Raw genomic sequence first — 27,867 nt, forward strand, 5'->3', positions numbered from 1 at the left:
AAGTGGAGAGTTCAGGGGAGATTGGGTTCTTTTTTCTTTTTTTACCTGTGAGATTTGATTCCACATTTTGCTGAGTCCATTTTGAGGACACTTCATTTTTCTCTCTTGGGATTTTCTCCATTGCCAGAGGATGTCTCTTGTTGAGAGGATGCTGAAAGGAAGAAGAGGCGAATTCTTTGACTGGCACTGAAGGGAGGGGGAATATATATTTCCCCCATTTTTTTTTACTGTCTTGTGCTTTTTTTTAAAATAAAGGAAATTATTTGTTGTCTTCTTTCCTTCTGTCATTCTTTTTTTTTTTTTTTTTTTTGGAGGGGGATTTCAGAAGATCTTCCCCTTCCCTCCAAACATTTTTTTCCTCCATCGTGTTTGTGGAAATGTGGAGATTTCAGGCAGACAGATTGAGTGCATTTGTCTCTGCTTTAGCAGCGCTTTGTCTCGCCTGCTGTGCGCAAAGGTAAGGATTTGATTTCCAGGGTGCAGGGACAGATGGGGTGGGCTTGAAGGAGTGGGCTGGGTTCCTTTGGTGTTAGTGGTGGTGAGGGTCTTTCCCCCTAAATTGCTTTCCTGATGCCTCCTGTTTCTTATTTCCTAGTCAATTGCATTTTAGGGGGAGGAGGGATGCTCATGCATGGGATCTAGAGCAAGCTCTCTGCAGACGGAGCTCACCTCGCAGCTCGTTTGCATCAGAGGCTCCTACTGTAAGCGAAACTGACGCGAATTGGGGGGAATTGACAAAATGAAGCCTTGTGCTGGGAACATGGTGTCCAGCGAGCGGAGATGGAACTAAGCGCAAGCAGCGGTCTGTATGTGTAAGTGATACATGCAAAAACAAACATACACCCTGACATAGCCATGCCTGTGTCTGTACACACACAGTGCACATGCAACCACACTCACACATGTCCATGCTGTGTGTCTTCACACAGCTATACAGTGTGTGTTACAGATGCAATACATCCATCCATCATGCATACAGACTTATTCATTGCATGCATACATGTAAATATAACCATATATGTTTATGTCCAATGCATACACACACATCTATGCATGTATGCATCCATATATACTCACACGTGTATATTCATGCAGTATATCATACCACATCATACCACATCTACAGTGGACAGTATACTAGATGTGCAATGCAGTGCATGTGTCCATAGATGCCTACTTAGTAATGTATTGCATACATACCTGCAGAGATATGACTATATATATGGACACAAGAGATCCATGCATTCACACATGTACACACATCCATAGTGGACAATGTATGTGGAGTTCTATGCATGTATGCATAAGTATGTGTCCACTGAACACACACATTCAATGTATACACACTCATTTTCAGTTCACACATATGTGCATTTACACAGAATGCACTCATCAGTGCATTAATAGGGTAGTTATGTATTAGATATATACTCACACATCCTTGCATATATAATAATGCATTACATTAAAACATCTACAGGTCCAGGCACAAATATACATCTCTGTATATACCGAGATCTATGTTTCCTATTTACACAAAGACAGATGCATACACATATGCACATGGGCAGATCCATGCCCACACACACATCCCTTTCCTCCTACTGCTTAATGCATGACACATACACTGTACACTGAAAAATATACACACTCATGCAAACGCACATGCATATGTGGATCCTGCCCACTCATATATGCCCATGCACGTGTTTGTTTACACACACACACAAAGCTAAATTCATGCACATAATGTACACACACACATCTGTGCTCACTAAGCATCTTGCATGCACATACAGGATCCATACATTTGGCTGTGTACCTACATGTACAGTGCACATGCACACCTGCTGAGCGTCAGGTGTACAATATCCAAAGATACAATTCACACATTGAATGTCTATGTATCCTACATGGATACAGACCCATGTTCATAAAGATTTTACTCTTAGCTACAGCCACACACACAAATCCTGTGTAATTACACAGATTGTTTGTTCAGAGGAAGATGGATGGCCTTACAGTACAGGCACAGGATTGAGAGGCAGGAGACCTTGGCCCTATTTTTTCTTTCCTAGGATACAAGTAACTCCCATTGACTTCAGTGGGAGATACTTGTAGTTTGTGGGAAAGAATGGGACATCAGGGTTCTAGTCCCAATTCTGCCACAGACTTCCTGTGTAATTTTGGGTATATTGCGTACTCGGTCCCTGCCTTAGTTTCCCTGTCTGTAAAATGGAGGTAATGATATTTTCTGACCTCATGGCTCGTTGTGGGGATAAATAAAAGTTTGTAAATTCCATTGAGAAAAGCATCCTATAAGCCTGAAGCATTTTGATTATTATATACATATATGAAAACCCATGCACCTAATTGCGCACACACACACGTACAGATAAATATGCATGTATCCAGAGTGTGCACATATACATACTTACACAGATTCCCAAAATACATATACACATACACGCACAAATACGTGCAGAGTCACACATAAATCTATATGTGCATGTGGTACATACTTACCTATGCAAATGTCCATAGCCTATGTATGCACAGACTAGTGTATGAGAATGTACATATCTGCATTTTCCTGTACACTTGTGTAAAGACATACCTAAACAAATGGGGCACATGTATAGGAAATCCAGCTCATATACACATGGCCATCAGCATATTCACTGAACAGTTTATCCATGTGCCTAGATTGTGCCCAGATAAATATGTTGGTTTATGTTCACACATACACATTCTGACTGAAGGTGTATGCATTGAAAATCCAGGCACACACACAGGCTCATGCATCCCGATCAATAACACATGCACACACCAATCAATTTACCCATGTTCCTAGACCCACACTCATGCACTAATATCCATATACCTGTACCCACAGATTCATGCACCTATACATATATATTTTATACATGCTCATATATCTGTGCAGCCAGATTTACATTATACATAGATCTATATTTTTACCCAGAATCGGCCATTCGTATGCTGATCCATGCACTCAGATCGAGTTGCGTGAGGATCCAGGTCCGTACACACACCTGTGTATACAGATCTCTGCACACGTCACACACACTGACTTGAGCACTCATGTGCATGTAGATCCATATTCACATACAGTAAATCCATAAGCATAAATCACAGCCAGCTGTACGCACCAGGGGCATGCGGACATGTCAACGCACCCCCCAGCTTCAGGGAGACACGTTGGCAGGAGGGGTAGTATTGTGTTGCAGCTTTACATCTTAGACGGATCTGCTGTGGAAGGACAGATGGCCTGAAAGATCTGTCTGTTTCATGGGATTTGGAGTTTAACCTAGGATTGCAAAGAATGTTGTTTGATGAGGGTATGTGCACCCAAGCTCTATGGAAAACAAGGCTTATTCCTTGGACAGAGCTGGGACTATGGTTGGGTTTGGGGGTCACTCAAGTGGAAACAATATGCACTTATATATATTATGGAGCTTCATTCTTGTAGCTTCTTCCTTCCTTCCTAATGTTCCACCAGCACTTTCCTTGCCTCTAGGACTATTTATAGCAGGAGATCCCTCTCGTTCATATAGCTGGAAAGAATTGGAACTCCAGTAGCAATGGAGGCTACCGAACCTCCAGATGGAAAACACAGGGCTTGGTAGGGAAAATATCATTATCTAGGCATACTGAGCCAAAGATGGACTCTTCCTCTCTCTCTCTAGGTCTGTGTTGCTAAGAAGATATTAGAAGCTGCTGTGTAATATATCAAGTATCAGAGGGTAGCCGTGTTAGTCTGGATCTGTAAAAGCAGCAAAGAATCCTGTGGCACCTTATAGACTAACAGACGTTTTGGAGCATGAGCTTTCATGGGTGAATGCATCTGAGGAAGTGGGTATTCACCCACGAAAGCTCATGCTCCAAAACGTCTGTTAGTCTATAAAGTGCCACAGGATTCTTTGCTGCTTTTGTGTAATATATATCCTCAGAGGCCAAAGATCATAGATCTATGGTGTGTGTGTAGGAGAGAGATATCTTCTGTGTGTGGCTAACACAAGAGAATGCCTCCTTGCACTGAGTGCAAAAAGGAGATTGTATAGATGAATGTGTTTGGGCAGGGGGCATGTAGAGTTAAGTGTGTATTAGGTGTGAGAAGTCTGGGTTGTATATAGTGTATGTGAGAGACAGAAAGTGGCTATTGTGTTGGAGATGAAGTGTGTGTGCAGGGTGAGAGGGAGGCAGCGCATGGAGGTGTGTAACAGAGAGGGAAAATTTGTGTATACTTTGTGTGTTTGACAGAGATACAGTGTGTGTGTGTGACTGGAGTGTGGAAGCCCTGTATGTGTGTATGGTAGAGGATGCAGATTTGTGTACAGTATGTGAGAGTGAGTGTGTATGCAGTATGAGAGAACACGAGGGGTGTGTGAGTGAGAAGGAAGTTGAAAGGCTGTGAAGTGTGACAAAGATGGAGGCTGTGAGTGTATAGTATAGTGTGGGTGTATGTGACAGAGACAGTAAGTGGGGAAGAGTGTGTATGTGTGCAGTGGTAGAAAGAGAATGAGTATCTACAGTGCCCATTTAATAGCCCCTGTGTGCCACCCCCTCCAGGGATTGGTTCACAGGCTTTTTAAACTGCATGGATGTCCCAAAAGTATGGGATCCCCAGCAGCCTCCAGCTGGGCTTGTATTTGATAGGGCATGTGCAGTGTGAAAGAGTGCGAGGATAGCTTTGTGAGTGCAAGACAGTGAGTGCGTGTGTGTGTGTGAGAGAGGAGGGCTACGACTGTGAGAGAGACAGGGAGGGGATGTTTGTGAAAGGAAAAGCTCGTCTGTGAGGCGGGGAGCATGTGTGCATCTGGGCATGCACACCAGGGCTCAGCCTGCAAGCCAGGGAATGCGTCTGCCCTTTGCCTAGGCCCTCCACATGCCTCTCCTGTATAGGGACAATGACAAGGTCTTCTTCTTCTTCTTCTCTGTTTCAGCCAATCCACTGGGAATATTTCTGTGGTGAAAGAGATTGTGGACAAATTGCTGAAGGGGTATGACGTCCGCCTCAGACCCGACTTCGGAGGTATGGTGATCCACGTTCTCTCTCGCGCTGGGGTAGTTTGCGATTGGAGGAAATGGAGCAGAGGCACTAGAGGCCAACTGCTCCATTTGTTGGTGCTACCTGTTCAACTGCTAGCAACATGTATCAACCTGTGAGATTTTCCCTTCTCCATGCTCCCTCTCTCTCCTCCTTTGCTGTTTCTCTGCCCTCCCCCCCCCCGTCCTACGCTCTCCTTGTGCTTCCTTTGCCCTCTGTCCCTCAGTTTTCTTTCTCTGTCATTCTCTCTATAAATCCTTCCTTGTGCTCTCCCTCACCTTCTCCCCATTTCCTTTCTTTCTCACATCTCTGCTCCCCCTACCCCTGTCCTCTTCTCTACAGTATGTGTGTCCCGGCATTTGGCATTCTGGGATCGTTCGCTGGCTGCTGACCCCTGTAACAGGCTGTCCGGCAGTTGGATAAACTGTGTTGCTCTGGGTTTAACCTCATTCATGGGCTGCCAAAAGCTTAAGAAAAACCTCAGCAACCCTACAGTCTGTATCTCATGGACTCTGTCATTTCTGTAGAGACTTCACTGTGACATTGGCTTACTGGATATCTCCCTCTTACCCCTCCGCCACATGGTACAATGCTATAACTAGCTTCCCCCTGCATACAGTGAGTTTTGCAGTATTGTCCCTGAGTTGGTCAGATCGTCCACTGGCCAGGTTGATGTTTTGTCTGCCAGGATACCAGCTAATGAGGTGGTATGGGAAATACCAGGAAGTTAATGTGGTCTCTCTGGAATGCTCCGTGCCTCCTGCTACGGATGCAGAATGAAATATTTCTTCCAGAGATGGCGATCTCACTACCATTTTGTAGGGGACATTCTTGTCTGCTGATTCCCACGGGCAAGGCTTTCCAGCCCCCCAGGCATTAAAGAAGAGGAAGAGAGAAAGGGGGCTTCTTTTCTTTTTTGGGTGGGTGGGGAAATAATTACAGGGCCATGAAGCCCCATCAGTGGGTATTTATTGGCGCCCACTTAATAGTAGGAACTAGATTATGATGTGAGTGTCAGGGCACTTTCGCTTGTACTTACTTTGATTTGGTTATTTTTAGCCTTAGTTGGGTGGTGATTTCCCTTTCCCTATAGGTAGGAATTCATCTCATAAGTTCTGGGAGTTGCAGAGGACTGAGTGGCCCTTCTGGAAACAACTGCTGAAAAGCAGATTCATGTTCTTGGTTTCAAGGGGAAAATGTGCCAATGATGGTGTGGGACAGAGGTCTCCCATTACAGGCCTGATCCAAAGCCCACTGAAGTCAATGGGAAGATTGCCACTGGGTTCCAGGAGCTTTGAATCAGTGTTTAAGCACCCCAGTTTCTCTCTGCTCCATAAACTAGCTACGATCTCTCTATTTAACAATCTTCTCAGACTTCCCTCCACCTCACACACAGTCTTTCCACCCCACTCTCGTGCTTGTCTCCCTGCTGGTGGAATGGGATTTTCAGAAGGGCAGGAGCAGTATAATCAGCTGCTGAAATGCAGACTTCAAGAAGGACTTGAGGTGGGGAGAGACTCTCCCATTTAAAATGACTCCTCAATGGTGCAAAGTGGTACATCCTGGAATTCACTTAAATGGACACAGCTTCGGGAGGGTAGCAGCGCTCAGCAAGCGAGCAGGAGGTAATGGAACCTCTTTGAATCTGGAATACAGGAGGGCTTGATGAAAAAGGTTTATTGGGGAAACACAAAGCATTCCCTATTAGCTGGCTGGCCCCAGTCACAAAAGTTGGTGCAATCACATTTTATGTGTGGAGAACTTCAGAGATGCCATAAAAATGGCAAGAAAACTGCCTAGTTAACCTTTGGGATTATTAGGATACAGTAAAACACAATAGGTGATCCAGCTCTGTGCAGGGGCAACATGAATGGACGGAGGGTGAGGGCAGTGGTGATTGTGGAGGATTGGCTATCCTGTCTCTCCATGGAACATGGCTCAGGGGTCCAGAGCGGGCAGGGAGTCATGCATGATCTGTTGAAAGACAGATCTGGTGCTTTGTCCTACTTGAGTGGCCATCCAGCAGAGCAACCCCATGGCGCACACTGTCCCTCTTTAGCTGGGTTGAAAGAATAGCTTCTTCCACATGGTGCCATTGCCACTGCCACGCCCAGATTGAAAGGGGGTGTTCAGCCTCTCTGGATGGTTCAGTCCTCTGCCTCTGTCCCTGCACAGCCTGAAATAAGAGAACTTATGGTAGCGGTAGGAATTGGACTGAGCCCCAGGACTAAGTAAGGGTCCCGCAGCAGTCAGGAGATAGTGACACATCTCAATCATCATCAACCTAGTGAGCTGGAGGTGAAAGTCTCCATGTACCAGCACCAGTCCCCACAGTTATCTGGGTCCCCGAGATATTGGGCCAAATCTGTCCCTGACACAATTCTACTGAGGCCAGTGCTGTCACACCAGGGGATAAATATGACTCACTGTGTTTTCTACCTCATTCATATCCCTGCCATGGAGGGGTTGAGGTTTCCACCCTATCCCATAAATAGTAGATGAAGCTGGAAAATTACACCTTGGGTAAGACCCAGGAAGCTGTCTAGGAGCAAGGCTACCTTCTCCCAGGGATGTGTAGTAGCCAGGAAAGTACCTCAGAACTCAGGCCCACAAGCAACCAGAGGGGTTAGGCTGGCTTCCAGCAGGGACCTATGGGCATCTGTGCTTGCTCTGACTCCACACCCCACCCTCATGCCAAAGATCAGAGAGGCACAAGGGCATAGAACCTCAACAATATTCAGGTACCTCACAACCATTGAGCTAGGTGCCTAAACACCTTAGAGGATGCGGACCTAAGTACAGTTCCTCCTGATAACCAGGACTCACCTTGCAGGTCTCATGCACAGAGCTGCTGTGGCTGGCCAAGCCACACTCTACAGTTGTCAGTGATACCAGTTTGTCATCCCTGTGGTATTATCTGTTAGTGCATGTCCACCTCCACTATGCTCCCACACACCATTGCCGCACCTTGACCTGGCAATAGGGAGCTGCCAGAGCACCCCTCAGACTTTCCAAAGAGTCATGGTGCTTTTCTCTGGGCCAGTAGCATCCTGCCCTCCCCTTATTACAGTCCAGTTCCCCTAGCTCCTGCTCTCTCTCTTTCTCATACGCAGAATTTTATCCCACTTTCCATTGTATGGTACTCCAGACAGATCTCTGTATCCTCATCCATCCCAGGGATGATAGAGCCACTACTGTTCACACCCTCCGCCCTCTCACCAGCCCCAAGTTACGACCCAAATTCCTCTCCCTCCCACACACACTTGCCTGCTCCCTCTCACTACAAGGCCAAATTCCCCCTCCCTCACACACTCACATTCTCTCTCTCTCTCTCTGCTCCCTGCATCCCATGTTTTATCGTCTCTGCATCCCCTCCACACTGCTCTATTGATGTAAGATAAATAGGTGGCCAGAGAGTTAGAAACCAGCCAATCAGTGATAGTTCCCCGCTGCCCCCGCCCCCCAAGAGAAAACACTCTCCAAAGGGAATCTCTCTGGGGGCCCTGACTTCACTGAAAAGCCCCCCCCACCATCTTTCCTAAGGCACAGGCCCTCCCCATCCCAGTATCCCTGTGCACTACCCAGGACACTGTGCCTCAACAGATCTGAATGCCGCTCACTGTTCCCCAGCTCTCTGAGATAGAAAGAGAACTCCAACTAATGCCAAAAGGAGGACAGGCCTGCTGGGAATTGCAGTTCACTTTTTAATTTCGAGATGCCTTGTTAGCTCCAGGCCAAGCTGAGCGGCTGAGAAGCGTCATCCACTCACTCCCCCCTTTGAAGCCCATTAGACCGATGAGCAGGTTGGCTTTCAGGTGTGGCACTGTGGCAGAGGGAGTGACGTGTTCATCAGTTCAGCTGAACCGTGAATGGGGTGGAGAGGAGCTTCTGGCAAATCTTGGTCCACCTTCCCCAGACAGACAGACAGACTTACACCATGCTGTCCAGAGGTTGCTAGTTGGGGAGATGGAGCTTGGGTGGTGGGGGAGCATGGAGGGTGACTCAGTGTACTCTCAGTGGCATCACATCTTAGGAGCTCAGGTGCTAAATCTCACTAGGATATGGCCTATGACTGGAGTAGCAGGGCGCTGTTGCAGAGCAGCCTGAGAGGCCTTGTCGTAACTATGGGGGGGTCTCCATACTGGAATAGAAGGGGGTGATACAGAGGAGGACTAAGATATATTGACAGAGATGTCAGTCTGTGGGGAGAGGAGATCTCAGTACTGAAATAGCCAGAACAGGCTAGGAGAGAGGGCAGGAGTAGGGTGTTTTGGCTGAGCTGAGGGAGGAGGGCGGGTTCCCAGCATTGGACCATCAGGCAAAGCGTGCATCAGGAGTTCTGTTGCCAGTTGTGTAGGATCCAGCAAGCTACCTCTGGGGCACACTGGTAGAGTGGTGCAAAGGCCTTGTTTCTTAGAAGAGAAGGTGTGACGGGGGAAGGAAGAGCAGGAAGCTTTCACAGCAGCATCCTGCACAGTGCCTGGCTCTAGTCAGTGCCATTAGCCTCTCACTTTTGGAAGCATTAACTCCAAAGCAAAAGAAAGCAAATTAAGAAGGTATTGCCCCAGGTCAGAGAAGGAGATGCAGGAAATGGTGCGAGGAGCCTTGTTAAACGCAGTGACTCAGCTGCTCTCGGTGCATCGATGCCCAAAACTTCACAAGAGTTTCAAGGAGATGGTCCTGCTTCCAGAGAACAGAGGAAGGGGGAGGAAGATTTTCTCCATGTCCCCCTTCCACCCACAAAGTCAGGGGCTCATGGGTTTTCCATGCTAGGGAATTTGCATACCATGTTTGGAAATCTCAGGTGAAGAGGGAATGACTGGAGGTCCTTAAGGAACAAATACAAATCCCTACACTGCAAAGCATGGAGGTCCAGCAGACTCTCCTGCTCCGATCTCTCTTCATACTTAGGGAGAATTAGTTACAGTTTATGGGGTCCTGGTTTTCAAAGACATCAGAATGCCACAGTCTGTGCTCCCTTTCCCATGCCCCTCATTATAAATGCAAACTTCCCTCCAGCATACACTTACACACACCTATCCTCACCCCCTCATCAAAGATCCATGTTCCCCTCCTTCAGATACACACACCTGTCCTCACCACTCTCATCACAGATCCCTGTTCCCACCCCGACACACGCACCTATCCACTCCCCTCTCATGACTGATCCCAGCTCCTTTCCCTCAGATACATACACCTGTCCTCACCCCCCTCATGCACACCTGTCCCCACCCTTCTCATCAAAGATCCCTGCGTCCCTCCCTATGATATGCACACCTGTCCCCTCCAGTCTCATAAGAGATCCCCTCTCCCCTCTCACGCTTTTTCTTTCTCTCACTCTCACTCACACACACACACACACCTGTTTTCTCCCCTCTAATCACAAATCCCTGTTCCCTGACTCAGATGCACACACCTGTCCTCACCCCTCTCATCACAGATCCCTGTTGCCCCTCCCTGAGATACACCCAACTGTCCCCTTTCCTATCCTCACAGATCCCTGCTCACATCCCTCCCATGCACAGAACTATGCCTTCCCCTCTCCTCACAGATCCTTGCTCTCCCCTCACCCAGACACACACACCTCCCCCCGCTCCATCACAGATCCCTGTTCCCAGTCCCTCAGATTCACACACCTGTCCCGTCCCCCCTCACCACTGATCCCAGCTCCCCTCCCTCAGATGCACACACTTGTCCTCAACCCTCTCATAACAGATAGAAGCTCCAGTCCCTCCCTCCCTCACGCACACCTGTCCCCACCACTCTCAAAGATTCCGGTTCCCCTCCCTGAGATACACACACCTGTCCCCTCCCGTGTCATCACAGATCCTGGGTCCCCCCCCCACACATACACACACACACACTTGTTTTCTCCCCTCTCATCACAGATCCCTGTTCCCCCTCCCTCAGATACACACACCTGTCCTCCCCCTTCTCATCACAGATCCCCACTCCCCTTCCTTACACAGATATACCTTTTCGGCCCTCTTATCAGAGATCCCCATCCCTCACACACATACACACCTGTCCCATCCCCTTTCATTATTGTTCCCCATTCGCCACCCTCTGATACACAGAACTGTCCTCATCCTTCTCATCACAGATCCCTGTTCCACTTCCTCAGATACCAAAATCTGTCCTCACCCATCTTGTCACAGATCTCCGGCTCGCCTCCATCAGATATACACATTTGTCCTCACCCCTCTCATCACAGATCCCTGTTCCCTCCCGCCCCCCTGACACACACACTTGTCCTCATCACAGATCCCTGTTCCCTCCCACCCCCCCGACACACACACCAGTCCTCACCACTCTCATCACAGATCTCTTGCTCCCCTTCCTCAGATACACACACCTGTCCTCACCCCTCTCATCGCAGATCCCCATTGCCCCTCCCTCAGATACACAGTCCTGTCCCCTTCCATTTCATCACAGATCCCCGCTCTCCTCACACCCAGACACACACACCTTTACCCCCTCTCATCACAGATCCCCATTCCTCTCTCTCAGATACACAAACCTGTCCTCTTTGCTCTCATCCCAGATCCCCTCTCACCTTCCTTACAAAGACACGTCTATCCTCACCCCTCTCATCACAGATCTCCATTCCCCCTCCCTCAGTCACCTGTTCCATTCCCTTTCATTATTGTTTCCCGTTCCCCACCCTCATATACACACATTTGTCCTCACTCTTCTCATCACAGATCCCCGTTCTCCTTCCTCACACGGATACACCTGTTTTCAACCCTTTCATCACAGATCCCATTGCCCCTCCCTCAGATACACACACCTGCCCCTTTTCCTCTCATCACAGATCCTCGCTCCTCAGCCCTGTTCTCACCCCTCTCATCACAGATCCCCACTCCCATCCCTCAGCTACACACACCTGTCCTCACCCCTCTCATCAGAGATCCCCATTCCCCCTCCCTCATATACACACACCCGTCCTCACCCCTCTCATCACAAGTTCCCACTCCCGTCCCTCACATACACACACCTGTCCCCTCCCCTTTCATCGTTGTTCCCCATTCCCCTCCCTCAGATACCCAAACCCGTCCTCACCCCTCTAGTCACAGATCTGAGTCTCCTCCTTCAGATACACACACCGGTCCCCTTTCCTCTCATCAAAGATCCCCGCTCCCTTCCCTCGGATGTGCACACCTGTCCTTGCCCCTATCATCACATATCCCCATTCCTCTTCCTCACACGGACACTACTGATTTCAACCCTCTCGTCATAGATCCTGTTACCCCTCCCTCGGATACGCACACCAGTTTCCTTTCCTCTTATTACAGATCCCTGCTCTCTTTGCTCAGATGCATACAGCTGTCCTCGCCCCTCTCATCACAGATCCCCGTTCCCCTTTCTCTCACATAAACCTGTCCTCACCCCTCTTATCACAGATCCCTGCTCCCCTTCCTCCCATGGACACAGCTCTTTTCAACCCTCTCATCACAGATCCTGTTGCCACTCCCTTAGATACACACACCTGTCCCCTTTCCTCTCATCGCAGATCCCTGCCCCCTTCCCTCAGATACCCACACCTGTCCTTACCCTCCCATCACAGATCCCCATTCCGCTCCCTCAGATACCCACACCTGTCCTCTCCCCACTCATCACAGATCCCTGCTCCTGTCCCTCAGATACACACCTGTCCTCACCCCTCTCATCACAGATCCCCATTCTCCCCCCACACACCTGTCCCCTACTCTTTCATCTTTGATCCCCGTTCCCCTCCGTCAGATACCCAAACTTGTCTTCACCCCTCTAGTCACAGATACAAGGTCTCCTCCTTCTGATACACACACCTGTCCTCACCCCTCTCATCACAGATCCCCATTCCAGTCCTCACACAGACACACCTGTTTTCAACCCTCTCATCATAGATCCTGTTGCCCCTCCCTCAGATACACACAACTGTCCCCTTTCCTCTTATCACAGATATGTACTCCCTTAGTTCAGATGCAAACATCTATTCTCGCCCCTCCTATCACAGATGGGGAGGGATAGCTCAGTGGTTTGAGCATTGGCCTGATAAAGCTGGTGTTGTGAGTTCAGTCCTTGAGAGGGTCATTGAGGGATCTGGGGCAAAAACAGTACTTGATCCTGCTAGTGAAGACAGGGGTATGGACTTGATGACCTTTCAGGGTCCCTTCCAGCTCTATGAGATAGATCCTCCCTCAGATATACACACACCTGTCTTTACCTCTCTGCTTATAGATTCTCAGATTCACATACTTGTCTCCACTTCTCTGATCCAGATTCCCTGTACAAACACACACACCTGTCCTCACTGCAACCCCAAATTCTTTTCCTCACCTCCTACCAGTACAGACCCAAATTCCTCTCCCTCACATGCACACTTCTCTATTCTTCCAAACTCCCCTCTGTGTCACACACACCTGCCCATACTTTCTTCTCAGGTGATGAGCAGGAAGGATGGAGTTCAACAGAATTCCATCCTCAGCCATTCCCTTTAGAATCTGCAACATCAACACCTGCAATCGCAAATAGTAAAAATAAATGATTGCTGATGCATAAAGTGTTGCAGCGAAACATCGTCAGTAGTTCAAGGCTCCTGAAGTGACTGTGCTGGAAGGCTGAGCCACCATGTTGGCTGAAGGGAATGCATCAGGAGCAGCGAGGGAGGGAGACAGCAGATCTGTCCCTCACTGCCCAGCATTTGACTGCTGGAAAATATTTCGCTGTAGTGGTGTTGTAGCGTAAGGAGTTAGGCACATGGTTATACATTAATGCCAAGGTACCTGAGGCTGCTCCCTTTGTCCATCCTGGGATAATGCTTGGGGCTTATCCAACATGGTGTCGGTGTCCATGGATTCAGTCCCCTTAGAAGGTAAATATTGTTATCTCCATTTCACAGGAAGGGCACTGAAAGGTTAAAGGAATTTTCAGTGGCTTGCCCAAAGTCTTACACCCAGGCAGAGCCCTGCTCTCCTGTCTCCCAACCTGGCTCTTGGGCAATGGTGTTTTCAGGTCACACATGTATGCTATTACACCCGCGCTGATTGTAGCCAGGCCTGTGTTGGGGTCTCACATGCCAAGCCACATGGGGAACATGGTGAGTGATGTGAAAGGAAAACTCTGGCAATTTATGAAGTTGGATTGGTGATTCAATAGGTGGGACTTCCCTATTATGTAGCTATGGGTCATGTGAGAGGTGCCATCTTCTGGATTAGACATAAAACTGAGGTCCTGGATGCTTGTAGTCATCAATTAGCCGAATACAGCAGTAGAAAATGATGTTTGTTTTCTGGCTCTGGCCAAATTTTATTTTGAGTAATTGTATTCCACCTCCCTAAACTCGCCTGATGCTTTCCTCTTCACTTCCTCTCTGAAACAGTTGGGTACCATGACTTTATTCTGTTCTACTGCTACTTCATTCCAACCCTGGGTGGCTGCATTTCAGTGGTGGTTTAACTGATTCTTGTTTACCTGTGCTGTAGTTTATAAAGTGCCTTGGGATCCTTTTAGATAGATGGCTGTCTATAAATGGGTAAGACATTATTATAATTACTATTATTAGTATCACCTGACTCATAAATTTGAAACATAAGCCTTTGTCTATACTGATTATACAGTTCCATTCAGAGCGAGGTGAATAATTTTTAACATAGCATTTCTTCCATGACTTTTGCCTTTTCTTTCCTGTTCACAAGCTCTTTATGAACAATTTGTGATTTAATAACATTTATTCATTACTGAAGGTTTTTGGCTGAATGATTCTTGATCTGTAGATTGGTCATAAGCAGTTTGTTGTGATTATTCATTATGCAAAATATGAGCTGTTTTGAGTGGCCTCATAGGTCACATGGTGTTGTTCTGTTCCCTGATTGGGTGAGTGACATTCTTAGATTCAGATTTCTGGTTTGAATGCTCCTAATTATGAATTTTAAATTCACTTTCCATGAATATTCTCTAATATCTGCTTAAAAATCACTGTTTCCATGCACATACCTGCCAGCAAGCTCACCTACCAGACTATTCCCAGAAAGCTAATGCAGGTGTGCAAAAAACTCCAAACAGCTAAATGATTTAATTTAAAAATTGAGGTGTTAATGAAAAATATTCACTTGCCTCTTGATCAGAGTATCTCAAAGCACTTTGCAATCCTTATTTTACTAAAACCTCATAACCCCCATATGAGATAAGTCAATATTTTTACCTCCATTCTGCTGCTGGGGAAACTGAGGTACAGAGGCTTTATTTATATATGTAACACATTGGCTAAGTATGTCATTTCTCTTTCTAGAGGCTGGTTCACATAGTGAATCAGAGCCTACTAATGTAATGTCATGTAGTTCCTTTAGGTCAAGGGCTGAAGTTTGATGTGGAAAGTCAGAGGTTCAATCTTTGCTGGTAACCCATGAGAGGGGGTGTATTTAGCTATGTACACACATATGGACAGTTCATGTGAAAGCTTGTATATTTGCATGCACCTGTTAAAAAGTGTATATGAAAATGGCTGAGTGCTTTTAAACAAATGCTGCACTCGACAGTGGCACAAAACCCATTAAATGAATTAACTCCATGTGTGTAAAAGGTGAAATACATTAGAAAGCAGAGCCCTGTAGCAAGCATAGAGCTGTTCAGCGAATCGGTATTCCATAGCTCAAACCCATTGTTCCTGTTCCCATTGCACATAAGACAACAGAGCTCTTCAAGGGAGTCTTCTTTACAGGTCTGCAAGGGAATCAGTTTGCTCTAAGCAGGCTATGCGTTTCATGGTGGTTCAGATGTCACTACAGTGTTATTCAGATACAAAAGGGTTATTCTTCTGTGTTCAGCATTTTTCCCTTCCCTTGTGGTAGGAGTTGAGAAATCTCTGTCTTTGACCTTTTTTTTTAATTCTCTGTCCCTTTCCACTTGCACTGACACTAGAATATTGCTGTTAACTGATTGTGCAATCACAGATATCTGTGCTTGTGGCAGGGGCAAGGCCCAGTGGACCTCGTGTGGCTTTGGTTTCAGACCTCAGGACCCCTTAGTTCAAGTCTGGGATGACTTGAAGTGTGGTTATGGTTGGAAAAGAGCCTCTGTAAAAATTACTTCTTGTTATTCTATATTTATTCTCCCTCAGCGACTTCCATGTCAAATTTGCTCAGTTTACCAGTCAAAACAAGATATCTCTACCTGCCAGCACAGCAAGCTCAGCCTGGGATCTGGAAATCAAGCTGTGTTCTCTCTGCTTTGGACATCATCACCAAGCAAAAAGATTCTGGAATCAGGGCTTAACTGGATGTGATTCTTTGATTGTGTGACTGTAATTTGCTCTTCTGTAGCATTATTGGCTCTGTGTGACAAAGAGGAGTAAAGATGCTGTGCTGTGCAAACATTGACTAATGAATCCTCTCAACTGCCCTATGAGGTGGGGGAGTATTCCCACTCCTGTTGTACACTTTGGGAAACTGGGGTGCACAGAGATTAAGAGATTTGTTAAAGATCAGGCAACAGATCAGTAAAAGAGCCAGGATTAGACCCAAGAATTTCTGCCTCCCTTACTGTAAGAGTAGAACGCAGGAGTGCCCAGGTTTCCAAGCCACTACCATACTCCTTCTCTAATTAGGGTTAGTTGGTGAACTCAGCAAGGGGAGCAGATAGGGGCATTCACCTTTCTGACATAGCTTTGAAGTACACTGTATCACAAGTTTATTCACTGATAATTTATTTTCTGATTGATGGGGGGAGAGGGGAATTGCTAATAATTTAATTCACAAATATTATTTGACTATCCCAGAGCTGATTGAATAATGAAAAACTGTATATGTAAATAATGTAGTAAGAAAAATGGGCAGGATGTAATTCTCCACCGACTTTGACCTTTACATTTCATAAGCTTCTATAACAAATCCCACCACAAGCTGTCAGTAACTACTGACTTTAGATCCTTCAGCACCAGAGCACAGGCCTCTACTACTTGAGCTAACAGAATAACTTCAACAGCCTGTAGCAGTATTAGACTTTTATCCACTACATGGAACAGCCACTAGAGGGAGATATGACATTTAGCTAGTATGTCACGTGTTATTTCAGTGATACATTATTATCAAAAGCACTTGGAATTAAAGGAAGGTTTCCCATCATGGCCAGTCTGTCTTACCCGGCTGAGAAATGATCATGCCAAATTATCATTTTAATTTCCATTGGAGCAGACTATGATGTCACAGTGTGGCTATGCCATGGGCCCAGGCCAGAGCAGGTGTGGGAAGGAAATGCACATTTCTCCAGGAATGGCAAAGAGAATTACTAGCCCATTCATTGCTGTTTGTTTAAATGGTCTCTTTGTTTATAAGTTTGCCCTAGTGAGAAAATCCTTCTTTAAACCTCTTCTTTGAGGAGGTTTGCAGGGTGTTGGTTAAACTGAATTTTTCTCTAAATCCAGGGAAAGGTGTTTGCTCCAGGTCATACCAAGGGGTCCATTAATGAGGCTGTGCAAGGGGGAAGGCCAGGACTCAAAGGAGAGTGGATTCCCCTCTTGCACCAGTCCATGCTGGGGAGTTCGCTGAGACGATAGCAATAAATTAAACATGGAGATTGCGGTCTCAGTCTTGCATCCATTACAGTTCTGGGTGTCGGTTTGGGCTTTGAATTCCCCTGTCACTCCAGAAGCGGGTGAGCCTTCATGTTTATGGCTGGGAATCCATTGATGAGGCAGTGCACCTTGAAGCTCAGGACTGAATGAACATGGAGACTGAATTCTCCTCTTCCTACTGGGGAGGGTGGTCCTCCTTGTGGTACCTAGGGGGTGAGTCACATCACCTGTAGACCCCAGACTGGAGATGGCTCCAGAAGGGATTTTCAAAAGCATTCAACATTAGCCTAACTCTGACCCCATTGGAGTCAAGGGTAAAATTCCCATTGGCTTAAGTGGCAGCAGAGTTAGGACAGTGCTTAATACTTTTAATAACCTCACCCTATGTGGGGTCAGTCCTGCAAAGCCTTACACCAGGGATCTCAAACTCAAATCACCACGAGGGCCACATGAGGACTAGTACATTGGCCTGAGGGCTGCATCACTGAAACCTTTTCATACAATACAAAAGTATAGTCAAAAATGAAAAAAGATGCAGAGTCATATAGTATGCTATTAAAAGTTAATGTGTTAACTTTTTCAAAACTATAATGCAAAGAGGGTTTTTTTAAATAAAATATAAACACCTGTAACTATTCCTTATGTGGTCAGTATCACTGATGCTGATCTACACTAACAGTCTATCAACATAGCTGTAATGGCAGAAACTTTTTACAGTAACTATTCATGTAAAATATGTTGCCAGTTTTAACAAACATTCTTCCCAACTACTCACAGCAAAGAATTATACATGTGGAACTTCATACCTCAGACTGCTCGTCTAGTCCATGAAGCCCTGCCTCTTTCCCTCCCGCCCCAAGCCCCATCTCAACCCTTTCCCAAAAGTCCCTGCCCCAACTCCACCCCCTCTCTGACCCATTCCAACCAAATCTCGGCCCCGGCCCTGCCTCTTCTCTGCCTCCTCCTCTGAGCACGTTGCATCCCCGCTCCTCCCCTGTCCCTCCTAGAAAGTCCTAAGCACCAACAAAAAGCTGTTTGGTGGCATCGGGATGTAGATGGAGGAGCGGGAACGCGGCGTGCTCGGGGTGAGAGAGGGAGTTTGGCTGCCGGTGGAGTTGGTGGCTATGGCGGGCCGCAGGAAATAACTCCGCGGGTCACATACGTGTTTGAGACCCCTGCCTTACACACATGAGTAGCCCACGCTCATTGACATCAGTGGCTCCTCTCATGTGAATAAGACCTGCTTGCCCATGTCTTGGCAGAACAGGGTCTCATATTATCTGTGCTCCTTGTGCTAGAAAAGTGTTGACCGTGGTTTGGAGAAAGGGACACAATAGGTACTTCCTGTTAGCTGGAGATTAGAGGCCCATAGAAGTAAATGGGAAGTCTCCTGTAGACTTCAGTGAGCTCTGAATGAGACCTTTGGTGAGAACAAAGAGGGAAGGGGAGGACTAATATTGCCGATTGCATCCATAATCTGAGCCAGAGTTCCTTTAATTCCTGAGTCTGATGTCAGCAGAAATATTAAAAGGGGAATACAATTAATCATTAATGTGAACGATTCCTTTGATGTTTACCAGAAATGAGAGGAGCTCATCGGAATTGTCTCAGCCTGGGAAGGAAGTTTTGGGGAATGGGGGGGAGGTTTGATGCCAGAAGTAGGACGTAAAGCAGGAGTTTTCCATATGTGTTTCTGGTTTTTGCACTGTTAACTCAGTTTCATTTTTTGAAGTTGGAGCTGAATTTGACAGGCACCTTGATTAATAATGTGTGCTAATCACTCTGAAGAATTGTAGAAGATGTCTACATATATATCAGCCTTACAAAACCCTAATCACCCAAGCACCCCAGGCAAGTAATTCTTTTGATGGGCAAGTGACATACTGTTAGTAGCTTTTGTTATTATCAGCTGTGCTGGCAAAGGCTGGGCAAGTGGATTTTGTGAAAAGGCTGATAAATTTTCAGGACATTTATGTAAGGCAAATCTCTGCTGAAATGACCATAATATCAGCACATTGGTGGTGGACGCTTTCAAAAGCGACTACAGATTCTGGGTGCCCACTTTGAATCCCCTTCACTGTTACCTACTCTTGTGATTTTAGCACAAGTCACATAATCTTTGGTGTTTTTCTTAAAGCCGCAGCTCCTGAAGTCAAGTCATTAGGGATGAACTGCTGCTTTCATTAAAAGAAAACATTTATAGATTGTAAAGAAAAGGTGGAGAATATGAGCTGAGTGCACCCTAAAGGTTCACACATCAGAAGGCAAAGAAAAATAATCCCAAATTTATTATTATTTTTTAAAATTCTGATGATTTCTAAGAAAATCTCATGATTTTTAAACCAGTTTCATGATTTTTTCAGGCCTGGCTCATGATTTTTGAATGTTCGGGGTTGGCAATACTGCATCTTAAAGGGGCCTGACAGTTTTGAGACGCAGCCACACATACGACCCAGTGCCTTATTTCAAGTCTCTGGCCAACTGGTGAGTCAAGTGTCATGTGACAGCTCAGAGGCAATGCTCCCTATAAGGGGGAGCCTGCTCAGTTAGAAGGAAAATGCAGGATTAGTGGAAGGACCTACGATGGGTCCCCTGTCTCAGTCGGGTAGACAGTCTGGTAGGAAATACCTGTAGAGAGCAGGTGTAATGGGGAAAGGCCAGGAGCAGGTGTGGGTTTCAGAAAGGAGCTATAGAATCCATGGATGATATAGCTGAGTTAATAGTGTTAAATAATCAAAACCCTGAAGAAAGGGACTGAAATTCTGCCACTGTTGGGAGCTTTATCTGACAGTGAGTTGGCTCATTGGCTTACACTGACTTTCAGGGGTTGGAGTTTAGCACTTTCTGAAAATCAACCCTCTTGACGGTATCTCAGTTTGGCAAACGCTGGAATTGGAGCCCCCCAAATTACTAGCTAGATCCTGAAAATCCAGGCCCCAATATCTATAGAAAACTGGCATGTTCTCAGCCATCAGGTTGTACTGCTGTTCTGTGCTGCGTGTGCTGGATTGAAATGGAGCTGGAGCTAGTGATATCCTGTAAAACAGAAGAGTGAGTGAACGATGAATAGGAAGTATGATTTCTTCATTAAAAATTAAAAAAAGGAAAAAATACCTTCCCATTGCCCCTTTGATAAATATGACAAGTCAATAGATTTTCTTGTTACAAATATTTGCAGTGTTTCATAATGGGGTAATGGATTTGATATCAACCAAAGTGTTTGCATTAACCTATTTAAATTAATTTGGTTCAACTCACTTTGCATGAAGGGATTGGATGACTCAGGGCTTGGTAATATATACAAATGTTTTCCTACCAATAGGTCCTGGGTTCAAATCCAGCCCTGATCTATAGTGAATGACAACTGTTAATTGATTAATAGTTGCTGGTTGATACCGGAACCCTCATGTTTGGTATCGATTGGCTCCTTTGTTGACAGTCGGAGAAAGTAAGTTAAGGAATGAATCAATCACATAGACCCACTTCCCCTATGACCTTTAAAGGTAATCATAAGACTAAGGCATGTTGATGGGGCAATATGGGGACAGCTTTCACAGCTACTGTCCATTATGTGGCTAAATAGATTAATTCAGTCTCTAGGGCTCTTCATCCAGCACTAAATTATCTTAAAGTTTCTCAGTGAATTTTTAAAAAAAGAGATACTTTTTATGTTGGATTAAACATCAAGGAATGATTTGACATGCTTGCATGACAATATGTTAGTAGGACATAGTCAGGGGTGGTAAGTAGACCCATCAGCCTTGGTTTGCTTTGCAGACTTGGGCATGCATGTCACATGAGTACATGTACTTTTCATCAGACACATTTCCCTTATCTGCAGTTTCATACTTGGGAGCCAGCGGGGTAGTGAAATCCACAAAAGCCCTGCCAGGCAGAGGAAGGATGGTCTTGTGGGTTTCACTTCCTCCTGTTGTCCCAGACTTCTTGTGTGACTATGGACAAGTCACAGAGGGCCTGATTGACTTCAATAGGTTGGATCAGGGTGTGAATCTCCTTATGCTTTTGTTCCCTGTGTGTGGGGACAATAATCCTGCCTTCCTCTCACTCATGATCTGTCTTGTCTATTTAAACTGTAAATTCTTGAGGCCAGGGACTACCTCATTTGTTTGTACAGCACCTAGCACCATCATAAGGCTCTGATCTAAGCACTCTGCATCCTTCCTATGGGGTCAGATGTCACTTAGGGCACAAGTAAAGCCGGGCCATACCTGTGCATCCTGGGCTGCTGTTTGCATGTCCTCTCTGTTAAGTCCCTTAAGTTTTCCCTCTCTGAGTACTGTTCAACAGAGGGATTCTTTTGGTCAGCTGCTTTTGTGTATCCCTCCAGCTGTCCAATGGCATGCCTGTCATGGCGCATGCTCTGGCTTCATTCTTAACATGCGTCCCAGACATTTCCAACTTCTTGTCTGAATAACTTTGGAGAGAATGGGGTCCTGGAACTCTCTGATGGCTCTTAGTGTTTGTTAGATTCCATGTAATACTTGGTATTTTTCTGAGGCGTTTGCTTTCGAAGACATTTAGACGTCCGTCTGTACCTTGGCTGGCTTTCCAGCTTTCACACCCACGTGGGAAGATGGAAATAACATTAGAGTGAAACATTCATTGTTTGGTCTTCAAGTTGAAGATTTCTAAATCTAAGCCTTGTTTCAGCTGGTGAATGCAGCTGCCACCTTGCCAGTTGGTGACATTCTCTCCTTCTGGATAGCTAGGCACTGCAGTTGTATAAATAGTTATAATAAGGGACACAGCAGCCTGAAAATAAACCCAGCAATCAACTGTGAGATGAGCTGCAAATCCATGATGGAGACCCAGGTTCAAGGCTGCTCCCATTGTTGTCTTCCCCATGCTGACCTGAGTGGACCTGGGCCAGGCGGTGTAACATAGTTCCCTGTTGTCATCTTCTTTCCCTTATCCCATCATCTGGGTTTGCGTTGTTGTGCCAGCATCCACCATCTTCATCTGTCCAAGGAGTCACACAGTCCCCTGTATTGTGATGGATGAATCTGACATAAAGGAGGAGGGAACAGCATGGTGAGAAAGCTGCCCTTGTGAAATGTTGACTGTTCTGTCCCTCCTTGGGAGCATGGCAGAGTCGCCCGTAGGAAAAGAGGGCCAGGTTTCCAAAGGAACTCAGCTCAGCACCCACAGCTGGGGCCAGATTGACTGAGGAGATCAACTTCCATTTAGGCAACTAGCTACTTGCGCCTAGTGGGCTGAACTCTTTTGAAAATCTGGCCCTTATTTAGGTGCTGAAATGAGAGCTAAGCTGTGCTGGAAATCTGACACCCAATGCCTCCTGGGCTCAGCCACTGACACACAAAGAGCACAGCAAAGGTGCATTACATAACAGACGAACGACAGTGATCCAGTTGATCAACAGCATCCTATGATCCAAAGGAAAACTTCTTCGGTCCTCTGGATGCTGGAAGAACAGACTCCCATAATGCTTATAAGTTAATCAAGCCCTAGGAAATGTACTAGACCAGTGGTATATTTGTCTGTATTTTACCTGCCTGGAGGGTGAAGAGGGAGTTTATAGTGGAGCCATGGGACCTTACTGCAAATCTGAGGGACAGCAACCTTTCTCAGTATACACAGCATGACCTTCAATGGAAGTTAGGTGTGTAAACTGCTTAGGCCCTTTTGAAAATCCTGTTAGGTGCCTCACCACATCGTTAGGTGTCCAAATACTTTGTAAACCTGGCCCAAAGTACTTAGGCACATGCCTAACTTTAAGCATGTTAATAGTCCCAGTGAAGTCAATGGGATGGCATGCTTATAATGAGGCTGAATGAGTGCCTGGATGACCTGAGGGCTTGCAAAGGAATTCCCCACAGTTAATTAGCTTTCTGCTGCTTTTCATTCTCTGTTTTAAGCCTGCACAATTGATACCTTGTTTTTATTCAGCTCAGATACTTGCCTACCACCATCTTTTAAAATCAACCTCGATCTAGCTTCCTCTATAATCCTTCAATACTCACGGGATGGCTTTTGTAGTCTATTGCAGCCAATTGATTGTTCTCTCTAACTTCCAAATTTCCATGGGATAGTCACAATATCCCACTTTAATCCCCACTAATCCATTAAAAATGCCCATGGGATAGCCTCAGTAATCCACTGCGCCTCACGGATGGCATTCTCTAGTTTTCGGCTTTCCCTGGAATATTCACAAAATAATGATTGTTACATTTATACCAGCAGGGCACCTCACCTTCTGAAGGATCCCACAGCAGTGCCTTGCAAATTGATATAGGGCTCACTTCACCCACAACTGCAATGCTACCCTCTCTGGGGTGAAACATAGCAGCTGTTCAATAGTGCACAGCAACACTATGCAACAGTTGAGGGCAGGAAATGAAAAATACTGTATGCATTCAAATCTGCAGGGGAAATTTAGGTCAACAGCTTGTTGGAATTTGGCCATCACAACAAGGTTAACACCTGTACGCTTGGAAAGAGTGCAAGGGGATATTAATGAGTACGAGTGGTCAGTTTTATGTCTCAGCTCAAAGGTGGCACAGCCAGCAGCACAGTGCCTCCTGGCTCCCTGCTGAGCAATTGGTTCAATGCATGTAGGCTCAGGTTTTCAACAGAAATCTTCTTCTGTATGAGTACCCAGCTAGCCCAAGCCTCTCTTAGCTTGTGAGACAAGAGAGGACTGCAGCAAAAACATGGCAGGATTATATACAGAAGATGCTGTTTTTTTATGTGAGTCCTAATTACTGTCTCAACCCCCACGCAGTACTCTACTGTATCTTGGAAACGGCTCACTCTAACTTTCCATTTCCCATGGGACATCCCTAATATTCCTCCTTATTAAATGAATTGTGCAAATTGAGCAATCTGATTGGCTACTGGCCAAAAGCCATGCTGTTAAGAGAGTAGAACAGCACCAGTTGGAACTCATCATTAGCTTCATCACTCAGGGCTATCTTGTGCTTAGTCTGACAGAGGTGTGAATAGATGGGAGTGGGTGTGAGGAGATATTCCGTCCCCCATCCCAATAAGAATAAGCAGGACTCAAACGCAGGTCAGCAGAGCCACCAGACAATAGACACTGCCACACCGCAGTAGCTATAACCTGGCCACTGCTCAGATGCTGCAAACTGCAGCAGACATACACTATGAAAGGTCCTGCCCAAGTGACTCCCTTGGAGGCTCCCGATTGGCCTTTTTACCCCATATAAGCCCAAGGGGTGTATTAGGAATCAACAATTTAGATCCCCAGTGAGCTGCCATGATTGACACTGCTTCCAAACTCCTGGAACTTTGGAGAAACAGGATAAGAGACTTAGTACTGCAGCTACCTAAGGAAATTCTCCTTTAGCTCAAGGGCTAAAAGCATGTGTTTCTGGAGTGGAAGAAGCAGGCATCTAGCCCTAGCTACCCAGGAAGAGGTGTGATTTTAGATAGTAATTGGGTGTGCTTTTCTGCAACACTTGAATTCATTACCCTGCCTTTCCCCAAATCTGTGGGGTTTCTACTACTGCTGTCAACACTGGAGTTCTGTTGCTTGGAGCATGAGCACAGAGACTGTGGCTCTGGCTTGGATTCTGACTCTTTGCTTAGAACCCCAACCGAAGTTCTGACCTCTAGTATTGACTTTGGCCCGGAAATCTGACCATGACAAACCCTTCATGTGGGCCAGACACCTCTTTCAGCTCCAAAAAAGCATGTTTTTAGCACTTGAACTGAAAGAGAATTTCCTTAGGTAGTTGCAGTAGTAAGTCCCTTATCTTATCTCTGCCACCAGCCACTTGAAGGCAACACCACACTCACTCTTACCACCCAAAGCCAGGACATCACAGCAAGGCAAGAATGGGGCCATTTTCCTTTCTCCCCTACCCCAGCTCCCGGCCCTGGACCTTTTCATCCCTCACCTGGCAATGTGGGGCAGTGCATTAAACCTGTAATCTAGCCCCCATCTGCTGATTCCCGGGTATTTTTTGCCCCATGCCCAGACCAGTGTACAGTGGGGTAAGGCCTGGCCTGCTAGGAACAGGGGCAGACTCTGACAGGAATGCTGGAGGGAGTGCTTTTATATCAACCTCTGTAAATGTTTGATGTTTCTGGCTTTTGCACTGGTAGGACAAGCTCACTGTGTGCTTTGCGATAGGCTGGAGGGATGATGGCGAAGTCAGCTGTGAGTCACACAAATGCAGAGGGAATAAAAACAGGTGAAAAGGGGTTGGGGATGTTTAATGTGTATTTCAAGTTTGATTGTGTTGGCAAGATTTAAGCAGGTGCTTAAGTGACCCAGCTGAACTCATTGCTTCTAAACGTCACCACAAATCAGAGAGACACCAGATAAAATCAGTTCCCCAAACCCTTTACTTCTGCTTTCCTGGCACATGGTCCGCTATCCCTGCTCCACAACCAATAATAACCCCTTCTGATTCTCAGGCACCTCTGCCCCAAATGCTAAGTCATAACACTTTTGGGGGGCTATGTCAAGCATTTCTGAACTAACTCTATGTTTGTCTGTTACTGCTGGTTTGTCTGTGGAGCAGGGACCTGTCTTTTAATAAATGTTTTTCCTGCACCTAGCACGAGGAAGCCCCAATCTGGATTGGGGCTGTTAGGCACCATCATGATACAGGTAAATGGCATTAATTAACAATCCCCTTTATTACAGCCATCCCATATTATAAAAGCAAAAAGAGACTCCATGGTGCCCATTATTAGGCTGGTAGTATAGCATTTCTTGGTTACAAGATGCGCTCAGTTTATGACCTTTCCAGCTAGGTTGTGTAATAGTGGTGAGTGTTATGGTCATTGGACCCTAATGGAGATCAGCACTAGTGACACTTCATTCATTATAATATAGTGCTGAATGTGAGCCATGCTCTGTAATCTATGATTACTTGTGGGATATTGTCTCTAACATACCAGTACCTGTCCGCATACAGTCAGAATGGCTCAGTGGAATTTTTCTGTTTCCACACATAAAGAACAAAGCATATACTATCCATCTAACATAATGGTTATGTACGATTATGGAAAACAATGACGAGAAAGAACCAAAGTAAAGTCTCCATGCGTGAGAGAGAGAGCGAGAGAGAGAGTGCAGTGTGTGCATCTCCTCTGCAACAAGCTGCAGAAACTCTTAAGAACAAAATAGCAACTATCTCTGAACAGAGGCAGGTGCTTATAAATGTAAACGTGCAAATGTAAACGGGGGGAGGGATAGCTCAGTGGTTTGAGCATTGGCCTGGTAAACCGTGTTATGAGTTCAATCCTTGAGGGGGCCATTTGGGGAACTGGGGTAAAAATCTGGGGATTAGTCCTGCTTTGAGCAGGGGGTTGGACTAGATGACCTCCGGAGGTCCCTTCCAATCCTATGATTCTATGAAATGCAGAAAAAGGACATCCCAGTTTCATAGCTGCATGCACCACCAGGTTTGTGGGGCTGGAAGAGAAATTCAAAGAGTAGCACCAGCTGGTACAACCTTTCACAAGGTGGAGCCTCCATTCCACCTGTGCTGGTACAGCTCTGCCAGCCATTTGGGAGTGGGATATGATCCTGATCTTGCCCCAGCCTGTTTCTGGAGCCCTGTTCCAGGCTCCTTGAATCATGAGCACTTGGAACAAAGATTGTTACTTTGCATAGTTATCCTGAGGAATCTGGGGAGAAACTACTTGTGCTTATGTCCCCTTCAGGGCTAGGCACAGTCTTTTCCTATATATAGGTTCAGGGGCCCCAGACAAGCTGAACACTCTGCCTGAGAAAAGGAGGGGATGGCAAAGAGAAGTAAATTTACCCTTGAGAGTGGGGGCCCATCATGGTCAAAGCCAGACTGGTCTGATTAGGAAGCCAGCCTTTGATGCAGCTACTGAGGGAGTCTTCCAAACTTGCGCATGGAGAAAGTTCCATAGGCAGGATCCCTGAGCAGAAAACTCCTTTGTCCAGTTCAGAACTGTGCTGAAAAACCCTAACCACATTATAAAGAAGCACGAAATCACATTGTCTCCTTTCCTTTCTGTGCATGGCTCTAATGCTGTGCAAGACAGCCTAGTGGGCAAAATTCTTCATTCATCTGCAGGCCAGCTACAGCACAGGCAGGCCCGTGCTGCCCCATCAACAGGTTCTACTTCCTGTCTGAAGGGAGAAACTTGAGGGGCCAGAGGATGATCAGTCCCATGAGGTTCTTCGCTGTGCATCCCTTAGTGTGGGTTTTGTGAGGCAGACACACATCTTCTAGGAAATGTAGAGACCAGCCAAGCT

The 27,867-nt window shown here is 46.2% G+C and overlaps 1 protein-coding gene across 2 annotated transcripts in view; it reads left to right on the plus strand.

Moving 5' to 3' along the window:
- Nucleotides 1–324: 324 nt before the first annotated feature.
- LOC127056474 (gamma-aminobutyric acid receptor subunit beta-4) overlaps nt 325–27,867 on the plus strand; it is a 116,989-nt gene continuing 89,446 nt past the window's right edge. For both annotated transcript variants that reach the window (XM_050964351.1, XM_050964350.1), the window contains exons 1-2: nt 325–457; nt 4,968–5,056. In XM_050964351.1, the coding sequence (XP_050820308.1) occupies nt 378–457; nt 4,968–5,056 (169 nt within the window). In that variant the 5' untranslated portion in view covers nt 325–377. The remainder of the gene's footprint in view (nt 458–4,967; nt 5,057–27,867) is intronic.

The sequence above is a fragment of the Gopherus flavomarginatus genome, chromosome 8 (assembly GCF_025201925.1).
Source record: "Gopherus flavomarginatus isolate rGopFla2 chromosome 8, rGopFla2.mat.asm, whole genome shotgun sequence".
In the NCBI taxonomy this organism is placed as follows: domain Eukaryota; kingdom Metazoa; phylum Chordata; order Testudines; family Testudinidae; genus Gopherus; species Gopherus flavomarginatus.